The sequence below is a fragment of the Sebastes umbrosus genome, chromosome 13, assembly GCF_015220745.1.
Source record: "Sebastes umbrosus isolate fSebUmb1 chromosome 13, fSebUmb1.pri, whole genome shotgun sequence".
NCBI classification, from domain to species: Eukaryota; Metazoa; Chordata; class Actinopteri; order Perciformes; family Sebastidae; genus Sebastes; species Sebastes umbrosus.
Window position 1 is genome coordinate 10,758,569 of NC_051281.1, and position 22,937 is coordinate 10,781,505.

The window sequence follows — 22,937 nt, forward strand, 5'->3', positions numbered from 1 at the left end:
CTGTAGCAGAGTATTCAGACCTGTAACTCACAGCTGATGGGCGTCAGTGAGTGTAAGGAGATCTGAAGATGACGTGATGATATGAAGGAATGTGTGAGCTTGTTTTTGGATTATAGTCCTGATCAACTCTGAATGGGAATATCAGCAGTGATGGAATACTAACATTAAGGTAAGATCCTTATTTCAGACTGAATGCCTGCTACAGCCTCAGACTGTTAATGTGTGTAAAAGTGTGCCGTGATTGAAGAGCAAGTCAGTGGTAATGAATCCATATAGGCTTTATCTTTTTTGGTAGTTTTTCACTGTTGTATGCTTTCAGTTTATTAATGGAAGTAAGACCACTTGCTTGACTATCTATAACTTTTGGAATATTTTAAGCAGAATTAATTGTTTTTGGTGAAGTTAAAAGACAAGCAAGCACAGAACAATTGTTTGACCTGCGATAAAATACAACATTTGGGGACTCCTACTGTTCCACCTGCGTGGAGATGAGAGAATGTCAACATAACATTTCCTTCAGAAGCAGAGACAAAGGAGCAGATGGGTAGCAGGAAGAAAACATTGGCTTGTTTTAGAGAAACAAAGCATTCAATCAAACAGAGAGAGGCTAGACTCCTTCGCGAACCCTGCTCCACTTCTTCCAGGTTTTTAGGCTAAACACATAAGAATGTGCTCCCAAATCCTTTGAGCAATTATTTTAATCGGCTCTTCTGTGTCGGGCAGGTAGGGAGAGGAAAGGAGAGAGAGTTCAGGCAAGAAAATAAAAGATACTTTTACATTCTTTGAGCTCTGAGAAGTTTGTAGTTACAACCCCCCTCCCTTCCCCACACACACACACAAAATAGGGTCTTTCCTGTTTGAAATCTATCCAGAAATGGGATAGTCTGTGATTCGAAATGCTCCATTTCTCAGCAGCCGAACTCTCTGTCCCCCCCCACACAATCATGTGCTTCCAGGAGATTATGTTTAGGGCCTCTAAAAACCCAAATCCTTGTGTTGCTTAGGCAGTTTCACATTTTCCGGTGTGCCCATTTGAATGAAAAGGAATGTGTGGTTGAATTACACTTCACTTGTCAAAGGCATTCAGGAAGTCAGATTCTGGTTTTAATCATAAGCCCCTCACTTGTTTACTTCAGTTTTGGCAGATATCATCAAGCTGGAGTGGGAGACTTGAAAGTGAAATGTGTTCAATGTTTAGCAGTTGCTGTGAAGATATTTTTCAAAAATATTTCGTACACAACAGTCAGATTGGATATGTTGTGTCTGTGCTTGTTTTAGTGAATGTGTTTATCAAGGTCACTTTTCCTAGACGTGTCAATGTTTAAAAAGTGAGACAATCTTTTTTCTTCTCTCGTTTTTGCTGAGTTGAACATAAACAACCCGCTCCGTTCTCATGGGAAAAGGAACTCGAGTCAATTTGACTGATGTCGCAGATAAACTTTCTGCTTATGTTGTTTTTCATACAGTTAAAAATATATCTGGGTGTGCAGCGGCAGAGTGCAGACATGGCTCATCAGTTATGCTCGGGACGGATGAACTTATAATGATGTAAACAAACACTGATCAGGCTTTGACTCACACCGGACACACCAGGGTACACACTTAACTGCAGGTGCATATGTATCAACTCAGTGTGGGAAGATAGATTTTACTCGTGTAAAAGTGGAAATACCACAATGTCAAAAAATATTTCGATACAAGTAAAAGTCTTACATTCAAGATTTGACTTAAGTAAAAGTACAAATGTATCAGTAAAATCTACTTAAAATATCAAAAGTAAAAGTACTTGTTAGGCATAATGGTCCATTTTAGAGTGTTATAATATCAGATATTATTTGACTGTTATTACTGAAGCATTACTGTAACACACAAGCAGCATTTTAATGTTACAGCTGGTGGAGGTGATACTAATTTGAAATACTTTATATACTGTTGGATAGTTTAATCTATAACTATCATGTTATATAAATTGATCATATAGGCCATGTATGATGTTGTATTATGTAATTTTATTTCTTAAAAGCCTAACCAGGGACAAGGCCTGCAAACAAGCCATGGCTAAGAGTCCTACATATATTGCATCGGTTACACTTTATTTAAATGTAACAATGCCTACAGGTATTATCCTTGCCAAATAAATAAAAAAAATAAATAAATAAATAAAAAAAATAAAAAAATAAAAAAATAAATAAATACACAAATAAATAAAAAAATAAAAAAATAAAATGTTTTGTTAGAAAAATCTTAATCTGAAAAGTAACTAGTAAATAAAGCTGTCAGATAAATGTAATGGAATAAAAAGAACAATTTTTCTTTCTGAAATGTACTGGAGTAGAAGTATAAAGTAACATGAAATGGTAATAATAAGTTAAGTACAAGTCAACCTCAACATTTTAAGTACAGTACTTTAGTTGCTTTCCACCACTGCTTGAACTACAGGAGCTGTATTTTGTAAAGGAAGCCATCCCCATCTTTTATATATCACATTTTATATACTGCTAAGTTTAAAATCATGTTTTGTTGAAACATGATGAGAAAATTAACATATCCAGCGAGTTGCTAAAATGTTGCTACTGAACGTATCAGTAAGATGTTCACTGACAACATATTTTATTTGTTTTCCTGTTATATCCGCCCATTATTAAACTTTTGTATGGTTAGGTTTGTGCACTCACAGCACCCGGATAAGGACAGGGGAAAATAATAATCCACTTCGTTCCCTGGAAAATATCTTCCCATTTATATATATATTCCTGGCAGCAATTACATAACTGGAACAACAAATCAGGAGACGGTATACGCAGATTATTACTTCCAAATCACCCTCATTACTAAATGCCAACCAAATATATAGTGGTGGTGGTTTTCTATTATTTGTAATTTTTTATTTATATGAACTTAATTATCTACATGTATAGTCCATGTGTCATGGAATGGAGTAATTAGTTTTTGGGGGAAGATTATACCATATTTACTCATTACCCCCCACATTGCTTCTACTACAGACATCTCATGGAGGCCTGTATTCAATCTGAATTTAGTCTGACTGTACCGAAATACCGAAAGTGGGTTCATACAATGCACTCATTTGCAGTGTTTGCAGTTGTTACCTTTAAATTATCAACTTGATACACATGTGGTTTCTATATTTATAAAGTCACTAATTACGTAAACTATCTCTTTAAACTTCATGTAGACAGAAATAAGGCATCCGTGAGTTTCTCTTGTTTACAAGTTAATAATAATGCCATCTGCACTTTTACTCCTAACTCTGTTCAGTTTAGCATGAGTTGATGTATTCCTTTTTATCCTCTTTAATTTCAATATTCTCTGCTTTGCTTTATTCTGTTATCTTCTGCAACAACCCAGTTAGCCAACAGGAATCATTTAAGTTATATGGTATTTTTTTTTTTCCAGCATCTTCTCGTCAGCATTGACAACAACGGTACATTCTATAATAACTCTGTGTCCTGAGGAGCGACAATGAGAGACCGCTTGGAGGAGCTGCAGCAGAGGGCTCAAGAGTTTTCTGAGGCACAGAGTGAGAATCCCAGCCCTTTCTCAGCGGAGGGTGATAATGACGACTCTGTGGCGGTCATCACGCCTCAGGCTGTGGTGTTCGAGGAAGAGCCAATCATTGAGAGTTTCCTGTCTGAAGCTCAGCAAATCAGAGATGATATCACAATACTGGACATAGAGGTAATTTGTTTTGAGGTTTCTTTGGATGGAGTATGCAATTATTTTTGTTGATAATTGTTGCACTGCATTTGTGGTGCCCATTCGGTAGATTTTTTTGGCGTCCGGTATTTCTGCTTTCAGTTTTCTCAAAGAACCGATAATACAAACAACTTCATACTCAACACTGCACGTCCTTGGGTCCTCAGCAATACACCTGCCAAGTGTGAAGTGGATCGGATGAACGGTTGTTGAGAAACTTGAAGGACAAACATACAGAGACTCCATTTTAGTTAGATACCCAACCTCGGTTGCAATGCTATTGCTGATGATTTTTATGATTGTTGGTCCTTTTTTTTCATAATTTTCATTATTGTAAAACTTGACAAAGAATGGAAGATTAAGTCTGTATGATCATGTAGTTCGTGGTTGAATTCTAATATTTAGTCATAAGTGACACAGAACACAACATTCTGTCTATCCTCAATCACAAACAGGTCCTGAAGTTTGGCCAGCAGCAGAAGACCTTGGTGGCAACCATGCGTCGCTTCAGTGTGATGAAGAAAGAGAGCAGTATAACCCGGGACATCAAGCTCAAGGCTGAGAGCATCCATCGACGCTTAGAAGCCCTTTCAAAACAGGTCCAAAGGACTGCGGACCAGCAGGGACCCACTGCTATTACAACGCGAATACAGCGCTCCCAGCATACAGCGCTCTACCGCAAATTCCAGCAGGTTGGGAAGATGACCCTACCGCTATGCTATGGGAACTTTATATAACACTTTTTTTTTCTTTTGAGTTCACAGGAAGTTATGAATTTTTAACATTTATACTTGGTTTACAAAACTAAAAAATGTTTTGTGAGGCATATTTATCACATAATTTGGTATAATTTAGAGGGCAACGCAATGACTGTTGGCAGACAGGAAAGAGAGCAAATACAGTAACACATTAAAAGATAAAAATACATACCAAACAATACTGGATACAATACTGGATATAAAACTGAATTTTATGAGTGACATTATAGCAGTGGCACGGTGGAACTCAAATAGCTTCTCATTTTTCATTTTCTATCATTATGTCCAGGTAATGCTGCAGCATAATGAGGGTCTGCTGACCAAGCAGGAGCGCTGTAAGCACTTCATTATCCGTCAGCTGGAGGTATCTGGAAGGGATACGACGGAGGAGGAGGTGAATGAGATGGTGGACACGGGAAAATGGGAAGTCTTCAATGAAAACCTGCTGAATGATGCCAGAATCACACGGTCGCAACTATCTGAGATTGAACAGCGACACAAGGTGAGGATAGTGGTAGATTTGTTAGATATGATATATTGCTGGGAATCTCTCTCTCTTAGTCTTGGAAGCTGTAATTTATCCAAGTAGGCGCTCAATATGGAAATAAATCAAACAACCTTCAGTGCCAGAAGTCAGCTAAAATGCCTCATTCAAGCTAAATAACCATCATATAACTGTAGCTCATAGCCAATAACAAGGTTTGCACTCATACACAATGATTGTTTGCAAGTCCTAAACGCCTTCGCCCAATGGCAGCTGGGATCGGCTCCAGCTGCCCCGCGACCCTGAATAGGATGATTATGGATAATGAATCAATGAAATGAATGAAGTCCTAAACATGAGAACCTTTCCCATAACTTGGGATGACAGAAAGTGCCATCATAGCATATCTTACACATTACCATGTCTAACTGACAGACATGGGTGAAGGAAAGGAAATAAATGGAAGTGGAAATTGGAAGTGGACCAACCAATAAAATGAACTTTGTGGGAGGACAGATAATCTATAACTTATGACTATAACTTGGCAACCACAAGATATTCAAAGGAACCAGCACAACAAAGTATAAAATGATGATGGTTATGTTGTATAAAGAGCTGGATCTGTCTCCTGGTTGTCTAGCCCGTTCTCATTCCCAGGGCGTCAAATGCCAATGCTTTGTCCCGGCCGTCTCGTTCGTTACAACTGTTGTTTTTTTGTTAAACCTTACTCAGTGGTTTTGTTGCCTAAACCTAAACAAGTGTTTGTTTGATTCACAACATTAAGCATGTGTTTACTGCGACCGAAAAGGGTGACGCTGAGGGGTCGTTAAGCATGTGTTTAGTGCGACGGAAAAAGTGATGCCGAGGGATCTGACAAAGCGTCAGTATGTGACGAGTTGGGATGAAAATGTGTTCCATTGTCTCCCACCACCTCTATCCTTTGACTAATGTTCCCCATATCTCCAGTATCAATCCCAGTATCCTTCTCCACCAACAGGAGCTGTTGAGTCTGGAGAACAACATGAAGGAGCTCAAGGACCTGTTCGTGGACATTTTCATGCTGGTGGAGCAACAAGGGGCCTACATTGAAAACATCCAGACCAACGTAGAGAGGACGCAGGATTACGTGGCTGTGTCTAATGAGAAGTTCAAGACGGCCGCCAGATACAAGAAGAAGAACCCACTTCGACAGCTGTGCTGCTGCTGCTGCCCTCCCTGGAGATGCTGCTTATAAAACGTGCATTTTTTCTTTTTTTTACCTCAATGGTTGTTCTGAATAATGTTTTATTTCAAAAGTCTCACTTACCTTTTGGGAGTGAGCAACGTTGGATTCAAGTACCATTACGGTGGAGGTTAAGGCACTGCAGTTTTCGCTGTTGAACAGAGCGACGGTGAAGACGGATCCAGCGGAGCATAGAAAACAATTAGGGGGAAAAGCCAGAATTGGTATTTGAGGCAATTGTTTCTTTCAAGAGGATGTGAGGCGACTTCTATTGGAAGAGACAGTTCAGTGAGTGCTACTCACCAACACTGCTGCTTATTGGAGACCTTCACTGTCATCTGACAGAGGTCACAAACAAGGGGAGACCACTGCCTCCGCCACTGCTACATCAGCAAGACGAAAGAGCCTCTCATGTTTTTTTTTTTCTGCTACAGGAGCTCTAGTTAATGACCATTTATTTTTTTATACAGTACGTGCACTTTAAGACTTATCTATATATTTTTGTCCTTTCAGCACAAACTAAATTTCGAGGTCGTGGAGAGAGAGATTTTGAGCCATTATGTATTCATTTCATTCTTGGTCCACATGCTGATGAAAAAAGAACTTGTTTCACCATTAGTCACCAGTCTCATTTGCATTTCAAAGTATGATAATTTTTCTGTGAACAAAAAAAAATATTATTCCTTTATTCGGTTTCACAGAGGCGGGGATTCAAGTAAAACTTTGAATAACGAGCCTTGATCAAAATATGTCCACCATAGTGATGAAAACCATTGAAGTTCTACATTTCAGGAAATATTTAATTTCTCTAGATGTTTTTGTATTTTTGAGTGGAGCTTCGATTTATGAATGTTGGAACTGTTACATTGTTCGGATGAAAAACGCTGGCATCCATAATGTGTCATTATTATTAAAATGATTGTGTCGCACAAAAATAACCGGTTGGAAAGCTCTCGCCTGCGGGAGAAGCAGCAGTATAGACTATAATACTGGGAATATGCTGTATAACCAATCAATACACTCACACCTGTTGACAGGTAATCCTGTTTCACCTTTCGCCTTTTACTTCATGTTGTGTTGAACATACCAACTCATTTTCCCTGCGGCAATAGTGACTAAGCTATGATAAATCAGTAATTAATTCCTGGAGACTTTATACTTGATCTCACTTACTGGCTGAATGGCTCTAAACTGGCCTCTCCTCAGCAGTGACAGTGATGCTCTTTAGTGAGTCAGTGACCCATGGTGTCTGGTGTCTGGGACAAAATACAGGTGAACTGGGTGTGCCAGAGTCAGACTGGAAAATCTGGTTTGTCTACTATTCCAGGCTATCTTCCAAAGAGTATACTGTAAGTTCCTGTAGGGAACAGTGAGTAAACAGAACCGTTAACTTGTAGAGTAAGTAAGTAAGTAAGTAAGTAAGACTTTATTTATATAGCACATTTCATACAGGAGTTGCAGTTCAAAGTGCTTTACATAAAATAAATTAAAAACAAGCAGCAAGAGCAGTGCATGGAGTCAACAAAATCATGATAAAAATAATAAAACATTTTAGAACAGTAGAAATAGTAAAATATAAATAGTGCAGGATAAAATTCGTAGTGCAAGTTACAGAGAAAATGCGCTGGTAAAAAGATAGGTTTTAAGATGTCTTTTGAAAATGTCTAGCGTGTTTGCTTCCCTAATATTTATGGGTAGTGCGTTCCATAATTTTGGGGCACAGTTGACAAAGGCCGCATCACCAATCTTCTTACGACTGCTTCTGAGGAAACAAATAGTCTTCTTGTTAAATAAAATGACTCCTATAGGTGTACAAAAACATTAAAAGCATACATACATGACTTTAGTTTGACTTAAAGGCTGACGGACAACACATAAGTACCATAAAATTACCTTTTTGTAAGTTAGTTGGCTCTCAAGGGTATTGATGACTCATGTGACACCTACAGAAACACTACCTGTCAATGAGGTGCTTTATTTAGTTTACCGGTATTTACACTCCTCTCTCAGGTCTAGTGGAGGAACCAGGTGTAACGTGTGTGATCTGAGGTGTTAGATGACTTCTGCGTGTTGTCTGACTGGAAAAGTCTTTTCCTGAATCTGATCGTCTGCGTCGTCTATCAGTCTCACTCTCGGCATTTTGAAACGAAGCCATAAATGCATCAGATATGTAAATTTGAATATTTAAATTGACTAACAATACATTGCAATGCAGCACGGCGTAGTGTCTGCCTCTTCCCAGACATATACTGTACCGTAGTGAGAAAAAGATGAAGTACAGCTGCAAATTGCAGGGTTCCTGAACAGCAACAATGCCATCCAGTGTTCACAGAGATAATTGCCAGTTAAGAAATAGGTTATCACTTAATGTTTGAACTGTTAAAGGGCATATTACCACATAAATATGTAACAATGCAAGTGTTATACTTGGAAAACACAACTGCACAGTGTGAAATTCACTCCCAAATGTCCTTAGAATGAAAATATAGATATTGTTGTGGTGTGGTCAGTGTTGTTGAGCCATTATAAACAGCTCATGGAGGTCATTACTCAAAACAAGAACATCACTTGCCACAAGTATAACTCCTGCTCTACCAATTTTTTTTTTAATTTTGTTGAATGTCTTGCCATCTCAGGAAGAAAATTGTGGAACAAAGTATTTTCTCTTGATAATACCTAAGGGTGAATGTAACACAAAACACAGAAACAGCAGCAAATTCAAAGCCAGCATCACAAAGAACAGTGGCAACAAATGGAAGTAGAAAATCAACTAGATAAAATTAAGTGGGATTTCTCCAAATGCACAGAAGCACAGCAGAGCAGCAGGGAGGAGAGCGTCTGCGGACCAGAGAGGAAGCTTCTGGGGTTTATAAAAGCCGTCCTTGAGAACACCAGGCCATGGGAGACTGCACAGTGGTCAGTTCAGAAGCCTCTGGACGTCTGACCCCCTAGCAAAACTCTCTCTCTGAGTAAGGCTGGGTAAGGGCTGCTCTTTTCCCAGCTGCTTCAAATTCAGTCAGTTACACACTCTGGGAGCTGCCCTGTACAACAACAGTTTTCTAATGTTTATAGGTTCCTCTGTGGATTCGTCTTGCTTACCCACAGCTCCGAAGTTGTTATCCAATATTTCATCTGAAACCACCGAGCCTGGAGCCAACCGGGAGTTTGTTCCTCGGCCGAATCAGATTTAACCTTTGACTCTCTACCATTGTGTTTTAACTCTGCACAGACATAACGCCTGTTCCCCCGATGTGATTTCTATCTACTTTGCACTCAAAGACGGCCGTATTTGTCACAGCTTCTTTATAATATTTTGGCTACAAAGCAGCATTGTTGTGTTTCTGACAATCTTCTATTTTGACTTGGCTAAACACACAACAGAATTACTGACATACACACCATTCATCACCCATCATTATGTGGTTGTGTAATTAACTTCTAAACAAAATTTAAATGTATATTATAGGTTCTTAGGTTACCTTTATTTTCCACCATCTAAATATAATAAAAAGCTGTTCACAGCAACAGAATTATGCTGATGAAGGATAAGGAAAGATTACTGTAATTCAGTGTTTAATTATGGCTTTTTTTTTCTAAATAAGTAACTTTTATTTTTGTACTTGCTCCACATTTGAATACAGCAACCACATTCATTGTGAGAGCCTCTGCCCACTTTCCAGACAAAGCCCATCAATCACTCGTGATTTAACGATAATGTGAACATCTGAGACACATGAGAGTTTACGGTGCTGATCACGGCTGACAGAGATCCAGTGACGTCTGTACGTGGCTATGTACTGTACCTATATTTCCTCTATCTGCCCTGTCAGTCACGGCGTGGATCCCAAAGACTTCTCTTCAAATGTCTGAAGAACATCAAAGCAGCCCTCCTGTGAGTAACACCAGCTGTGGTTATAGAGAGCTGACATTACTTTACTGCCTGGTTTTATCGCTCCCATCAAAATGTGAACAGAGAGATATCAGGACCCTCACAATGTCATAAATCACTGCACAGTGAGCCTGGCAGCAGCAGTAGCAGCTAGAGCACCAGCAATGATACAACGGATGCACTGATTTAGAGTCTTGAGTTTGCATGATGTAAATACTGTCTTCAAAGTTGAATGAACATTTTTGTTGCTAGTTGCAACAGTGCTGAGTTTATCTCAGCTTCTTATAGAAGACTCTGACAGGGGTTTAAGTAAAGAATTACATTTATTGTCGTTGCTGTAACAAAGTTGTTTTTTGATGTACTCGTACTTTTTTTGAGTATTGTTAATTTGACTTTTTATCACAAGTTTTGTACTTTGCAACATTTCAAGTCGCATCCATTACAGAGTTAACCCTCTGAGAACCACAATTTTTTAGGGGGGTACAGAGGGTCTTGAGGGGGAGATAGCAGGTCAGCACTATACAGTAGATGTCACATAGAAGTGGTGTACATCATCTCAAAGCTGGGAACCTGAAGATTCATTTGAGTTGCTGCTCAGCACTGTGTGTAAAGTTATTCTAGTAATAAATCAGAAATAAACATGAATTAATTAATTAATTTATTGTTTAAAATGAATTGTAAAAGTGTATAAGGGTTAAGAACATTATGATTGAAGTGATGACCATTCCCATGCTTATTTATGTCTCAAGAGTTGTCGCAGCAATTTTTGGGTTGATACCATTTGTTACACAGATTTGGTGCTAAATTTAACAATTTTTCATCTATTGAGAATTGATAAAAAATGATCAGAAATCCCTCCAAAATACCACATTGAGACACCAAGCCCTTGAGGAACACCATGGAAAAGCCATGCTGTGATTTGGTGACAAACACTTTTGAAATTTCTGCAAGAATTGCATTTTTCAGCGATTGAATGTTGAGCGCTTCTGTTCTGGAAACTGTTCAGAAACCCCCTTATTGTCAATCTACCTAGGAAAGCCATCCATCCTCTGAATGTCCTAGGTCTATTGTTTGTGGTTGTAAAGTTCCGTGAGGCTGTGATTATCCTACAGGTCTCCGAGGGTTAAAACAAAAGTCGCATCCTGTTTGAGAATGGAACAGAAAACAACTCACTCCAGTCTAGAAAAGGTCTGAAGACATCTGGACACAGAGCAAAACTGTGACAGCAACAGTGCTGGAATAGATATTGCATATGTATACATATATTGTAGGTACAGTGGATGTTTTGGTGTAACATGGGATTATATCACTATCCTTTTCATTTAAAGGTGCTATATGTAACTTTGATAACATTCAGCCACTAGATGTCACCTTTTCCCTTTTCCCTTTTCCCTTTTCCCGTTTCATTGCATTCACTTCACAACAAGTCATTGCCAGGCACTTAACATCAATCTCAACCATTTATCTGACGACCAAGAGGTACCACATGATACCAACATTGTTTTTCTATTGGCTCACAAGCCTTGTTAGAAGTGGGAACCAAACCTCAGATATTTTCCACAGAGATAAATAAAAAAATAATTTTGGACCGACCAACATTTTTTAAATGATTAGTTCACGATCATAATTTTTTTAAATTTCAATTAACATGTTATCAATAAGACCTTTAGGACTGGACATCTCAGACTTTTATCATGGCTTATATATTCTGCAGACTTTTTAGAAATGAATGTTCATCAGGAGATTTAGGTAAAAGGCACAATTAATACCTCGATTATGACTACAGCAATGTTATAAAACCAGTGAGGCCTTGACCTTTATGCTCCTTGGAACTCTTTGTAAATGTTAACACTTCTGGCATCTTTGACTTAGTTATTCATTTCAAGAAGCTCTTAATAACAGACTGCTTGAGATGTAAAGGTAAACTTTAGTAGCCCCTGTTTTGTAAACCAGCTAATGTCAGAATATTATTTATCACCTATCGAAGGATAAATGTTCAAACTTAAATATTCTGTCAGAGTGATATATGAGCTCCAGTAATAAGAGCTCTGGGAAGGTCGGTGCGTGACATCTGTGTGTAAGCCATCTGTGTAGATCCCATGCAGATAGAGTCAATGTTAATAGACACATATGTGTGTAGCTGCTACACTGACTTAAAATGTTTTCATCTTTTTTGACAGGTGGGTGAATGAATGAACACTGGGTTTAATGCTCAGCACATGTGGAACTGGTGTATAACAAAGGGGAGCATTTTAAGTTGTGTGTATGTCAGCTCACTGTCACACATTATGGTTGTTATGGCCACTGTTCTGTAGTACGCAGTGATGGAAGGACAAGACAACGGAATAATATTATGGTACAGTATATCCAGACTGTGACGCTGGCCTTGTATCAGTTCCCCAAGAATAACCACGACAATATTCAAATTATGAGTTGGGTAGTTTTGCAGGATTTATTACCAGCAGCGACAGCGACGCCGGTATTATTTTCACCTTGTGAGTCTGTGTGTGTGTGTCATTATGGCAAAATGTGGTCCTGAACACAAATACTGAAGCAGGAACTACTACAGAGGCGGTTCTGAGAACTCTGCCAGGTGTTTATATGTCTGTAGGCAGATTTTGTCACCACGATAGCGTCGCAACCGTGCAAGAAGCAGTCACCAAACTTTAGTGTTGATATCAAAATGAAGGCCGAATTCGATGATGGTTTGGTCCAAGCAGTGGCGATTTTAAACATTTTTTAGGGGTGATCAAGAAAAACTAAATTTAATCTCAGCACCCCTAAAAAATAAGACCTGCGGGATCGCCGACAATCCTGGCCAACATTATCGTCTTTAAGAGGCTGTTTCAGGCTCAGTCTTAAAGCTAGAGTGAATCTAGACAACATAAGGAATGCATCGGTATCAACCGTGTCATGTTAACTGTCGGGACGGAGGCTAAATAATGCTCCAAAGTTGGGCTAAATTTTGGTGAGGAAAAACTGGCATGGCCATTTTCCCATGGGTCCCTTGACCTCTGACCTCAAGATATGGGAATGAAAATGGGTTTTATGGGTACCCACGAGTCTCTCCTTTACAGACATGCCCACTTTATAATAATCACATGCAGTTTGGGGCAAAAACCATGCTGTTTTTTTGCATGCCGTTAATGTGTTATTTTTGCCTATTCTAATAATGGTGTATTTGAATATTTCTGTAAAAGCGGATCCCTAAACAGTCTGGGAATTGCATAAATTGGGTATCACTGGAAAGCTGAGACTCTTGTGGATCCAGTAAATTGAATTGTCACGTGGTGCCTGTATTTTGTGATTTTCCTTTACATAAATAAAGACATTTACCCCATAACTTGATGCAGAAAAGCCCCTGAGTCCGAGCAATGATGCAGGAAGTAGGGGGGAAGGAAGTGGAAGGGATATTGCCCCGGACTTTACGCCCCTGGCCCATTTTGGAGTCGCAGCTGGTGTGATCCCCATCGCAAGATGGTCTCTATAATCAGGTCTTTGTTTATTTTCACCTACTTTACAGATACTCAACACACTAGACTCTCCCCTTGGCTCAGGCTCAAACAAGCTGTTTCCTTCAGAATCTCTCCATTTCTCTACCAAATGATGTTGTGATATTGACAGATGTAAAACAAGACATGAGAAGATGTGGGAACACTCTGAGCGGAGATGATGCATACTGCCACAGCTGCAGCTGTGAATAGAGCCAGCAATCATCCTGTCAGTCACATCCAATGAACGGAGGAAATGCTCGATCTGCATTGTACTGGGCTTTTCTTTCATGAAATTAAACATAAGGAATGACATTTTTCAGATGATCCTTTGAGAAGTGTAAATGAAAGAAAACTGCTCTCACATCTTTGTGTCATTGTAACATAAAGCAACAGCATTCAGTAGTTTGAATGGATGTAAAACTTAATTGAAGAAGTCCCTGACCTCTGATTTATGTTTCATTTCTTGTAACTTCTTGATGATTATGGATTACATTTTCTATTCCACTCTCATATTCAATGCAACTGCTCTACATGAGAGTGCAATTTTAATGACTAAACTATTAATCAGTTTCCTCTTGGACCCTCAGGGAAGTGGGAAATGGCCAGCAGAGGGAGCTGATATCCAAGAATTATGATATCTCAAATCCAGTCCCCGTTGGTGTACTGTCCTGCCCATTACTTCTCTCCGAAGTAATAAAGCAGCTCTCCTCAGGCTTTTCACTCCAGCTTTGAATATTTCAGTTGTTAATGGTCTTACACAGTCAACCTGTATATAGCGCCCCATTGATGTTCTGTTACCTCAACCTCAATAGCATCCCTTTCTGTTCTTCAGTATTGATTAATGTACTCGACGACAAAAGGGTGAACAGTGGGAGGGCCCAGCTGACACGCACACATCAGCGCGGAGGAGAGGTGAAAATGAGCTGAGACGTGGGTGAATAAAACATGTCTCTGAGGACGTTGCCTTGTTTTACCGCTGTCTGGGCTCAGAGGGAACTGTGAGCCTCCCTGATGGTTAATCCTCTCTGTAATGAAAGGGCGAACACGTTCAGCATCACAGGCACTCACACTCTTAGGCGTGTACACAGAAATTAGTCATAAGCAAACACACAAGATGCACACACAGCTGTACCCCCAATCCTGACTGTCTTCTGCTTTGTGCATAGAGTACATGAGTGAAATTGCTGAATTTTATCTTTCTACTTTCTACTTTTATCTACCCCAAAGTAGAAAAAAGTCTGAGCAAGTACAATATTTCACCAATTTATAATTTTCCATACATTTTTTTCCCTTCGTATAGACAATCGTCTGACCTTGTGAAACAGCACACAAGCTATTAAGACCAATTGACCTGATGTTGTCTCGGTCCAGGCCAGTCTGCGTAACAAGTAACATGATCCTGACTCCATGCTCTACTCCACCTTGTCATCAAACTCTGCAGAAATTGATTAGATGGCTCCCTAAGCTTCATAATGTTATTTACTCTATTGGATAACCGTGTGGGGAAACAGTTGTGTGGTCCGGTGCAGGAGCGGTAAGTGCATTCAGCACAATTTCTGCTATCATAATCAAAAGTGGAAAGTTGTGTCTAGTCTACAGGCCAGACTGAAGTGCTCCGCTGACATGAAGATATATTGTAAACTGCGTGCATTCGCATGTGTGTAGTAAGTCTAGACAGTATTATTTAATATAACAAATTATTTCCACTGTAATACCGGGCTCATGTGTTAAATATATTTACAGTACAAGTTTTAGCATAACTAGGAGTTCTGCCTTTCTATCAATGAAACGTCTGTAAATTATCGATAAGTTTTCTTAAGTGAAAAGTCAAAACGCACATTTCCTCCCCAATAAGCAGAGTGATAAAGCATTATTTTATAACAGGAAGTAACATGTGGGATTTCATTTGAAGTGAACAACAATAAAAGTCACAAAACGTCACCGTATCTGTATTCAGAGTCCCGTTCTTCTGTTGAACCGGGCAAAGAAAACATCTGTCGTATCTGCTCTTACCATCAATAAAATTCACAGACAGGATGTATTGTCTATCTTCTATCAATCTAACTAAAAAAAAAAAAAAAAAAGAACGGTACTTTACTGAATGTTATTATGGAAAAAAAGATACCGCAACAAGATGAAAATATTTTACTTTGTTTTTTAATAATTTTTTTATATAAATTATTTTATGATACTATATAAAAAAACAAGTGACTTACTGTACATATAATTTTGCATTGCAATATAATACAATATTGGGCTATAAAATAAAATGCAATTAATTTGCCTGGAGCCCATTGACTCTCAAGTTAACATTGGACACTTTAAGGTTGGCTCCATTAGAGTAAGAAACCGTATATATATATATATATATATATATATACATAAATGTCATGGGTTGTGAAATGTCATATTGATTTAAACGTTTTTTTTGTATTATTATTTCAACAAATCAAACAGGTTTTTTGAGTCATTGTGGTTGAACATATAAACACCATCCCAAACCAAACAAGCATAGAAAAAAAATCATTTTCTGAATGAATGTTTTCATGCTTGGTTGTATGTGTGCATGTACTGTATATAGTATAGACTAGAGGCAAACATTATTTGTTCTGGCTCTTATCCTCCATCTGTCTCTTCATCCATCTATCCAATATTTCCCCTGTCCCACTGATATCATCTGTCTTCATACACACTGCACCTGAGGGAATGCAGAGAAGCTTTTCCATTAGCCAGTAAAAGATAATGAGACAACACTTAAACTTGTCCGCAAAATTGTGCCTCAAATTAAAATGGAAAAATTGATTCATACGATTATAATCTCCTCAGTGTATTTTTTCTTTCTTTCTTTCTCCCCGATGAAATATGTGCTGTATAGCTCCAGTGAGAGAGTTGAGCGGCCAACAATCATAAGTGTCACTGGGTTATGGATTACGGTGGTTTCGCCCCAGTCCAGGACTCACCTCAGGGACTTCATAAAGCTCCTGACTCCTGGCCAGGCTCTCATTAGGCCCACACATCCCTTTGCCCTCCATCTGACAGCCCTTGGCAAGTGTCGTAGAAATGTGTGTGTGTGTGTTGAATGTCTAGATTTGTAAGGCCAAACCAAGCGCATCGCGGCTCGCTGATGACGACACACAAAGACACAGTGCGGTGCCTGAGATGATTTACAGTAGTGAGGACAGCCTCTGTGTGAAACATGTCACTTCATAAGCATAATCTTCCCAAATTCTGCCAATTATTTATTTATCGCCACTACTCGTTAGGGGCCACGAGGCTCCAGGGAGCTCAGGATGTATGCAGCGTGGTGAAACAATGAGATGAGAGACAGAGTGGGACTAAAGGCTTTGGCGCGTTGTGATTATTTTCCCAGGCACAGAAACAGACGTTTCTTCCACAGCACACATTGATTATTATAGTTTTTACAGTTATTCTTCCCAATTTATTTTTCTGAATGCCCTAACCCCACCATCACATTCAAAGCTACTATTTTAACCTGCTTTCACTCTTAAACTAACTGACAGATTTGAATTTGGAAAAAAGTTAAAAGAAGTTATTCAAGTTGCTGTTCAAGTTTTGTTTAAAGTCGGTTTGAAAAATACAGGAATATTACAATATTTGTAAGCCTGTTTGACAAATAAACACCAATTCACTATCTATATCTTAAACTATTTAATTATGTATACAATTATACTGTATATTTTATTATGCATAAAGAAATCCAATTTATAGGGTCAAAAGAATTGCAGACTGCTCTGTAAATTGCAGTAAAATAAATACAAATAAACTCAATATTGCAGCCTTTAAATCAACAAGTGGGGCCATGACAGAAATCAGAATAATGTGGCTTCTCCTGTTACTCCCACTCAAGATCTTGTAAATCCGTCCATTTGTGACTAAAACAATTTACAACCTCAGGAGGCTGTAAACATAAGAGCATATAAATGACAACAAACACTCTGCTTTTAGAAAGCTAAATAGGTATTTTTCCTTTCTTATCCTTTTGGTGTCTTTTGGCTCAAAATATAACACACTGGCCAGGCTGATAAGCATCAGCATTTTATGTCAAGTTACTTGATTTTCGAATTTCCAACATAAAAATAAACAAGGTAAGAAATGTTTACTATTTGAAGATGAAGGTGCATGATGCAGATTTAATAAAAGAAGTTACAATATATTCCCCATGATTTTATCTTTGTCAACTTGGATAAAGTTTCCCTTTAATTTGCCCAATATATGAGACTTTACACTATTTCTCCTCCATGCTTGTCAGTTGAGCAGCAATGTCATTCACATTCCCTTTTCATTATGCATTCAATTTCTCTGTGTCTGTGAGCAGCCTCTTGTGTCTGTTTAAATAGAGTGTATTTAGAGGAGATACTGGGCTTCACCCTGAAAATGACTGCTGACACTTTACAGACATTCACTGAACTCCACGGAATGGAAGTGGAGGAAAAAAAGACTAATCATGAATAAATTTCCCCTCATCCACGTGGCCAAGATATTCTATTTACAACACATTTCTTTGGGTCTTTATATCCAGTTAATGAGATTTCAAATAAATGTGAAGTGAACGGCATTTAAATTGCTCTTCAGTCTGGAGGCATGGCACTGGAAAAGGGAGGGATTCCACCAGATGACAGAAGAGCTATTACCGGAGCCGCTGCGTTCGGTGAACAGAGAGGTTCTGGGAAATGCAATAAGCGGCAGGCGCTGGTGAGGACTGTTTGAGGGTTTGAGACTTTTAATCTGGTGAAGGTGTGGTGTGGAAAAGAAAAGAGGAGAGGTGTGAAAGGATGCCAATATTAGAGGAGATGAAGAGCTGTGTTCGAGAGTGAGTAGCCTTGTGTTTTTAATCATTCTGTCACACAAACCTATAATCCTTTTAGCTCTGATTTCTACTGTGAATGTCCTATTGAATAAAGTGAGAACAAAAACATTTTGCCACAGAACATAATCTCACATACATCTGTTTATTTCCTGAATACGACTACACACATGTGCATATTTGGAAAAGAGTATTCAATCAATCCCAACATGTTGCACAATCTGATCTAATAGTGCTGGTAGGAAATAGGGGACAAACTAACAGACATATTCTCAAAATTTAACTGGGTCTAATTTGTATTTAAAAAATGTTAATAATGTTGTAAAAGATGACAAATCCAAAATAAGTTTAAATATATCTTGAATCCCTCTCTTCCATTCATTTCATGTCTCCTATTCCTAAGGAATATTGTATATGCACGCATATATTTGGGCATAAACTGTCTGCACACTGTATATTTGTAATGTACGTTGTGTATTGATAGTACATGTGCTAACCCCAAAACAATATGTTAACCCCTCCTCTAAAAGGACTTGAATCATTACTTTACGCAGATTATTTGTTTACTGTAACATTAATCTCAAACCTTAAGCCTGAACTAACCACTTTCTCTCCCCTTCCTACTCATGATAAGACATTTAGTCCTCATAAAGTGTAGCGTACAAGAAGAGAAACACATGCGACCCCAATGGAGACCACCACAGGAAAGAATAGTGATGAGTCTGAGAGGACATCAGGGTTTCTCCATGAGACCTACGGTATAGTGTGAGTGAGAGACAGAGAGACAGAGGGGGGGATCAACTGTATGTGAGATCTGAAGGGCCAGGGGCTCCGGGGCCCATCCACAGGGGACCTGCCAAACGCTGACAGCACCCTCTGTGACACCCCATTACATTTCAACAGGGACTGCAAGACTGGAAAAGTCAGAGTAGATTTCTGGATGAAGTGTCACAGGCAACAATTTGTATCCAACATTATGGACATTTTAGAAGGAATCATACAGTTCAACATGTTTACTTTACTACTGTCCAGACTGTTGTGATATCCATAACACAATGACACTGCACATATATCACTGTGATTTAAATACATTTCACAATGGTAATGTTTACTCCATTTCATACACTTTATGGGGAAACTAAAATTATATTGATATATAAAACAATAATGGAAGAGGGAGTGTACAAGTCCATTATTTTTCATGTATTTTGTTTATTATAATGTGGCTTACCACAGGCCAAAAAGAAGCTTTGGTAAAATGATTTATTATTTCCAAGTTTGTCAGCATGTTTCACCCATATTGTGACTGGCAGTGCACTTCCAAGGCCTGAATGTTTATCATCAGTACTTTACATTAAGAAATGATGTACTTAGTATTTGATGAAAAGCCAAGCCTGTCGACCTATCCTCATACAACGGTTCATATGATATCTTACGAAACGTTATTTCTCATTTGTTGTGCGTACGAATGTCCAGCAACACAGTGCAGAACCTGTTTAGGCAACAAAACTACTTGGTTAGGTTTAGGAAAACATTGTGGTTTGGGTGAAAATAAGAATGTTTGTTACATAAAGCATTTTTGTTTCTTAATTTACAAAGGTGGAATTAGTTAATTACGTAAGTTACGTAAGAAAAGTAAGGCAAAATAAGTCAACTGACATTTAAAAATCTAGGGAGAGATATCAACTAAACCTCCCAAGGAGCATTTCAGTAAGAAATATCAGGTCAGCTCATGACAGGTGGAAGCTAAATATTACGCTTCTTTGAAACCTGATAATACATTTAGAGTCAGATTTGCACCTCTAACTGGATTATTCTCCATAGCAATGACGGCTGAGGTTCATGGGTATCATATTTGGAGCCTTTTGCCAAACTGACATGAAAAATGCGAGTTGCAATAATCAAAACTGAGCCATAACATAAATCTATAGTATTGTTAAATAATCTAGGAGACGTCGATGAACACTGATGAGCGTTAAAAGATAACTTTAAAATGTATAAATCAGAACTGCAGCCATGTGCCTTAAAGCAGAAGTACTGTCACCATGGTTACTTGCAGTTTAATAAACTTTAAGTCAACCTGTTATATGACTTTAACGGACACATATACCAGCCAATCAGATCCAAGTGATTTTCATAACCACGGTGTATTAGACATGTAGCCTATCTGGATTAACAAGCCATTATATTGTAAAATATGTCGTAATTTTTCATGAAGTGAGTTATAGTGCATCTGGATACAGCCTGTCATCCCATGCTACACTGTACTTATTGTCCATCCCTTCCTCTTCCTGTGGATGTCTCAGCTGGCCCACCACTCGGTCCCTCCCCAATGAGGCCATCATGTGTCTGTCCAGGTTCCACTGAAACCAATACCTATGGATTCCATGCAAGAAAAATGTATGCAGACATCAGCCCGTGACATCAAAATGACACAGCTGCCACAGTTGTGCTTCTAAAATTTCCTATCTGAATAGCACTCATAAATACTCAGTGGACGTTTTGACTTTTGGACAGCTGGTTTTCTAATGCACCAGCGTTCTTCAGATAATGGTTTTAAAGGCTTTTGGACGTTTCTTCACAGTGGACGTCAGGAACCAGGTAGTGGTACTAATCTATCTTGTCAGGAGTCCCACAGTGAAGGGAAAAACTTACTTACATTGGACATTTATCATAATCTTTTAACCTGGGCCTCAATCTGCCTCTCTCCAAATCCTACTGGTGGAGGTGGCAGATCAGCGGACGCGCATATGAATCATTTTTGTGATGAGTTTTGGAGGGCACTGACAAACAATAGGTGTCATATTATTGACTGATTAATTCCCAGCTTTATCTCATTAGCAATTAAGTTCCTTGAAAAATAATTTGGCTATAGATCATTTAACAAGACTTAAGAGTCTACAGCCACACAAGCCGCTCTGTGAAGCTGTAGCTACTCAGGCACAATGACGCTATAGGCTAAATACTAATGCCAGCATGCTATCAGAGACAATGCTAACATGCTGATGTTTAGCAGGTGTGATGTTTACCATGTTCACTAGGATAGTTTAGCATGACATTTCAGTCTGGACCAAAGTACTGAATATGAACATGCAGTTTAATTTTATCCAGGCAGCAACCTACGGGTCTGAAAAGTGAAGCCAATGTGGAAGTGCCTTAAACTTGCAATCTTTCTAATTGCCAGCAGGGGGCGACTCCTCTGGTTGCAAAAAGAAGTCTGATTGTATAGAAGTCTATGAGAAAATGACCCTACTTCTCACTTGATTTATCACCTCAGTAAACATTGCATTGTAGCCACGCCCTAAAGCAGGGTATGCTTTAGGGCGTGGCTACCTTGTGATTGACAGGTTGCTACCACAGCGTTGTCCGGTCTGGGAGTTGTCCGTGTTTTTCGTGTTACAGCTTTAATCCTTTCACAGTGTTTTTTTCAGTTCATGAAAGTTAATTTGAATCTTTTTGGTCACCTAAAAATGTTTTATTCAGTGTTCAGTTGTAATTAGCTCCTTCCACTGTTGTCACTTTTGGCTGCAGAAACCCAAGAAGGCGAGGGCCAAAAACCAAGATGGCTACGGCTAAAATGCAGAACCCAATGCTTCAAAACGGCAGTCCACAACAAACCAATGGGTGACGTCACTGTGACTACGTCCACTTCTTATATACATGCTTTTATCTCATCTTAGTATCTTACATGAACTAATACTATTGTAGGATGAACTCTATTTACCCATTATTTTGTCCGTGGGTGTACATTTACACATGAATATCCCTATCTCCTGAACAATAGGTAGGAAGACACAACATGACAGGTTTACAGAGCTAGAGCACATTTATTATTATTATTGGAGTTTCTGGAAGACGTATGGGAGCTTGTGTGCGGTGAAGCGAATAAATCTTTCATCATCAGCAAGCATTTGCTGGGAGAACGACAGGTGATAGACACCTGAGTGTCCTTGTGATGATTGTGTTAACACTTCCATTAACCTTTCCATTACCAGCTACTCACAGGGACACCTGTACACCACTTATCCACTTATGTGTCACCATGTGGTGATTGATAGGAATTGTGACTTAATATGATAAAAGAAAATGTAATTCAAATTTCTAATTATTTTTATTTCTCTTTCTTTCTGTCCCCAAACATTCTTCCTCATTTTTGTATTGTGCTCATTTCTTCTGTCTTTTCCCCCTCTCCTCCTCCCCTCTTCTTGCCTCCGGCCTCATGGGTCTTCCTGACAGCTGGTTTCACTGACATGTGTTTGCCAACAACAGGCTGGCGAACACTGATCACTCAATCCTCCGCTGTCCAAATATTTCAGACTGTTTCCATATCAGACCTGAATCATTGGAAACTCCACAGCATCTCTTATTCATGCTAGCCATAAATTATTCTCCCTGATATGAGCTCCAGTCACGTAAGGCAAAGCTGGAGACGGTGGCACACTTTGACGGAGAGATAACGACGGATAGAGACAGACAGAAACAGAAAGAGAGAGAAATTAATTGACGGACAGAGAGGGTCAAAGAAAGAGATTAGCGGAGGGTCAACAG

The 22,937-nt window shown here is 38.9% G+C and overlaps 1 protein-coding gene and 1 long non-coding RNA gene across 2 annotated transcripts in view; one reads left to right on the forward strand and one right to left on the reverse strand.

Moving 5' to 3' along the window:
- stx19 (syntaxin 19) lies at positions 1 to 6,945 on the forward strand. The gene is made up of 5 exons (XM_037790976.1): positions 1 to 169; positions 3,418 to 3,699; positions 4,173 to 4,409; positions 4,765 to 4,977; positions 5,957 to 6,945. Exons 2-5 carry the CDS (start codon positions 3,484 to 3,486, stop codon positions 6,191 to 6,193), a joined length of 903 nt encoding a protein of 300 aa, XP_037646904.1. The 5' UTR covers positions 1 to 169; positions 3,418 to 3,483; the 3' UTR covers positions 6,194 to 6,945.
- Positions 4,988 to 22,937, reverse strand: part of LOC119500930 — a 23,327-nt gene continuing 5,377 nt past the window's right edge. Inside the window, exons 2-3 of the long non-coding RNA XR_005209728.1 lie at positions 14,629 to 14,633; positions 4,988 to 5,880 (exon numbers count right to left, since the gene is read on the reverse strand). This is a non-coding gene — a long non-coding RNA (uncharacterized LOC119500930). The remainder of the gene's footprint in view (positions 5,881 to 14,628; positions 14,634 to 22,937) is intronic.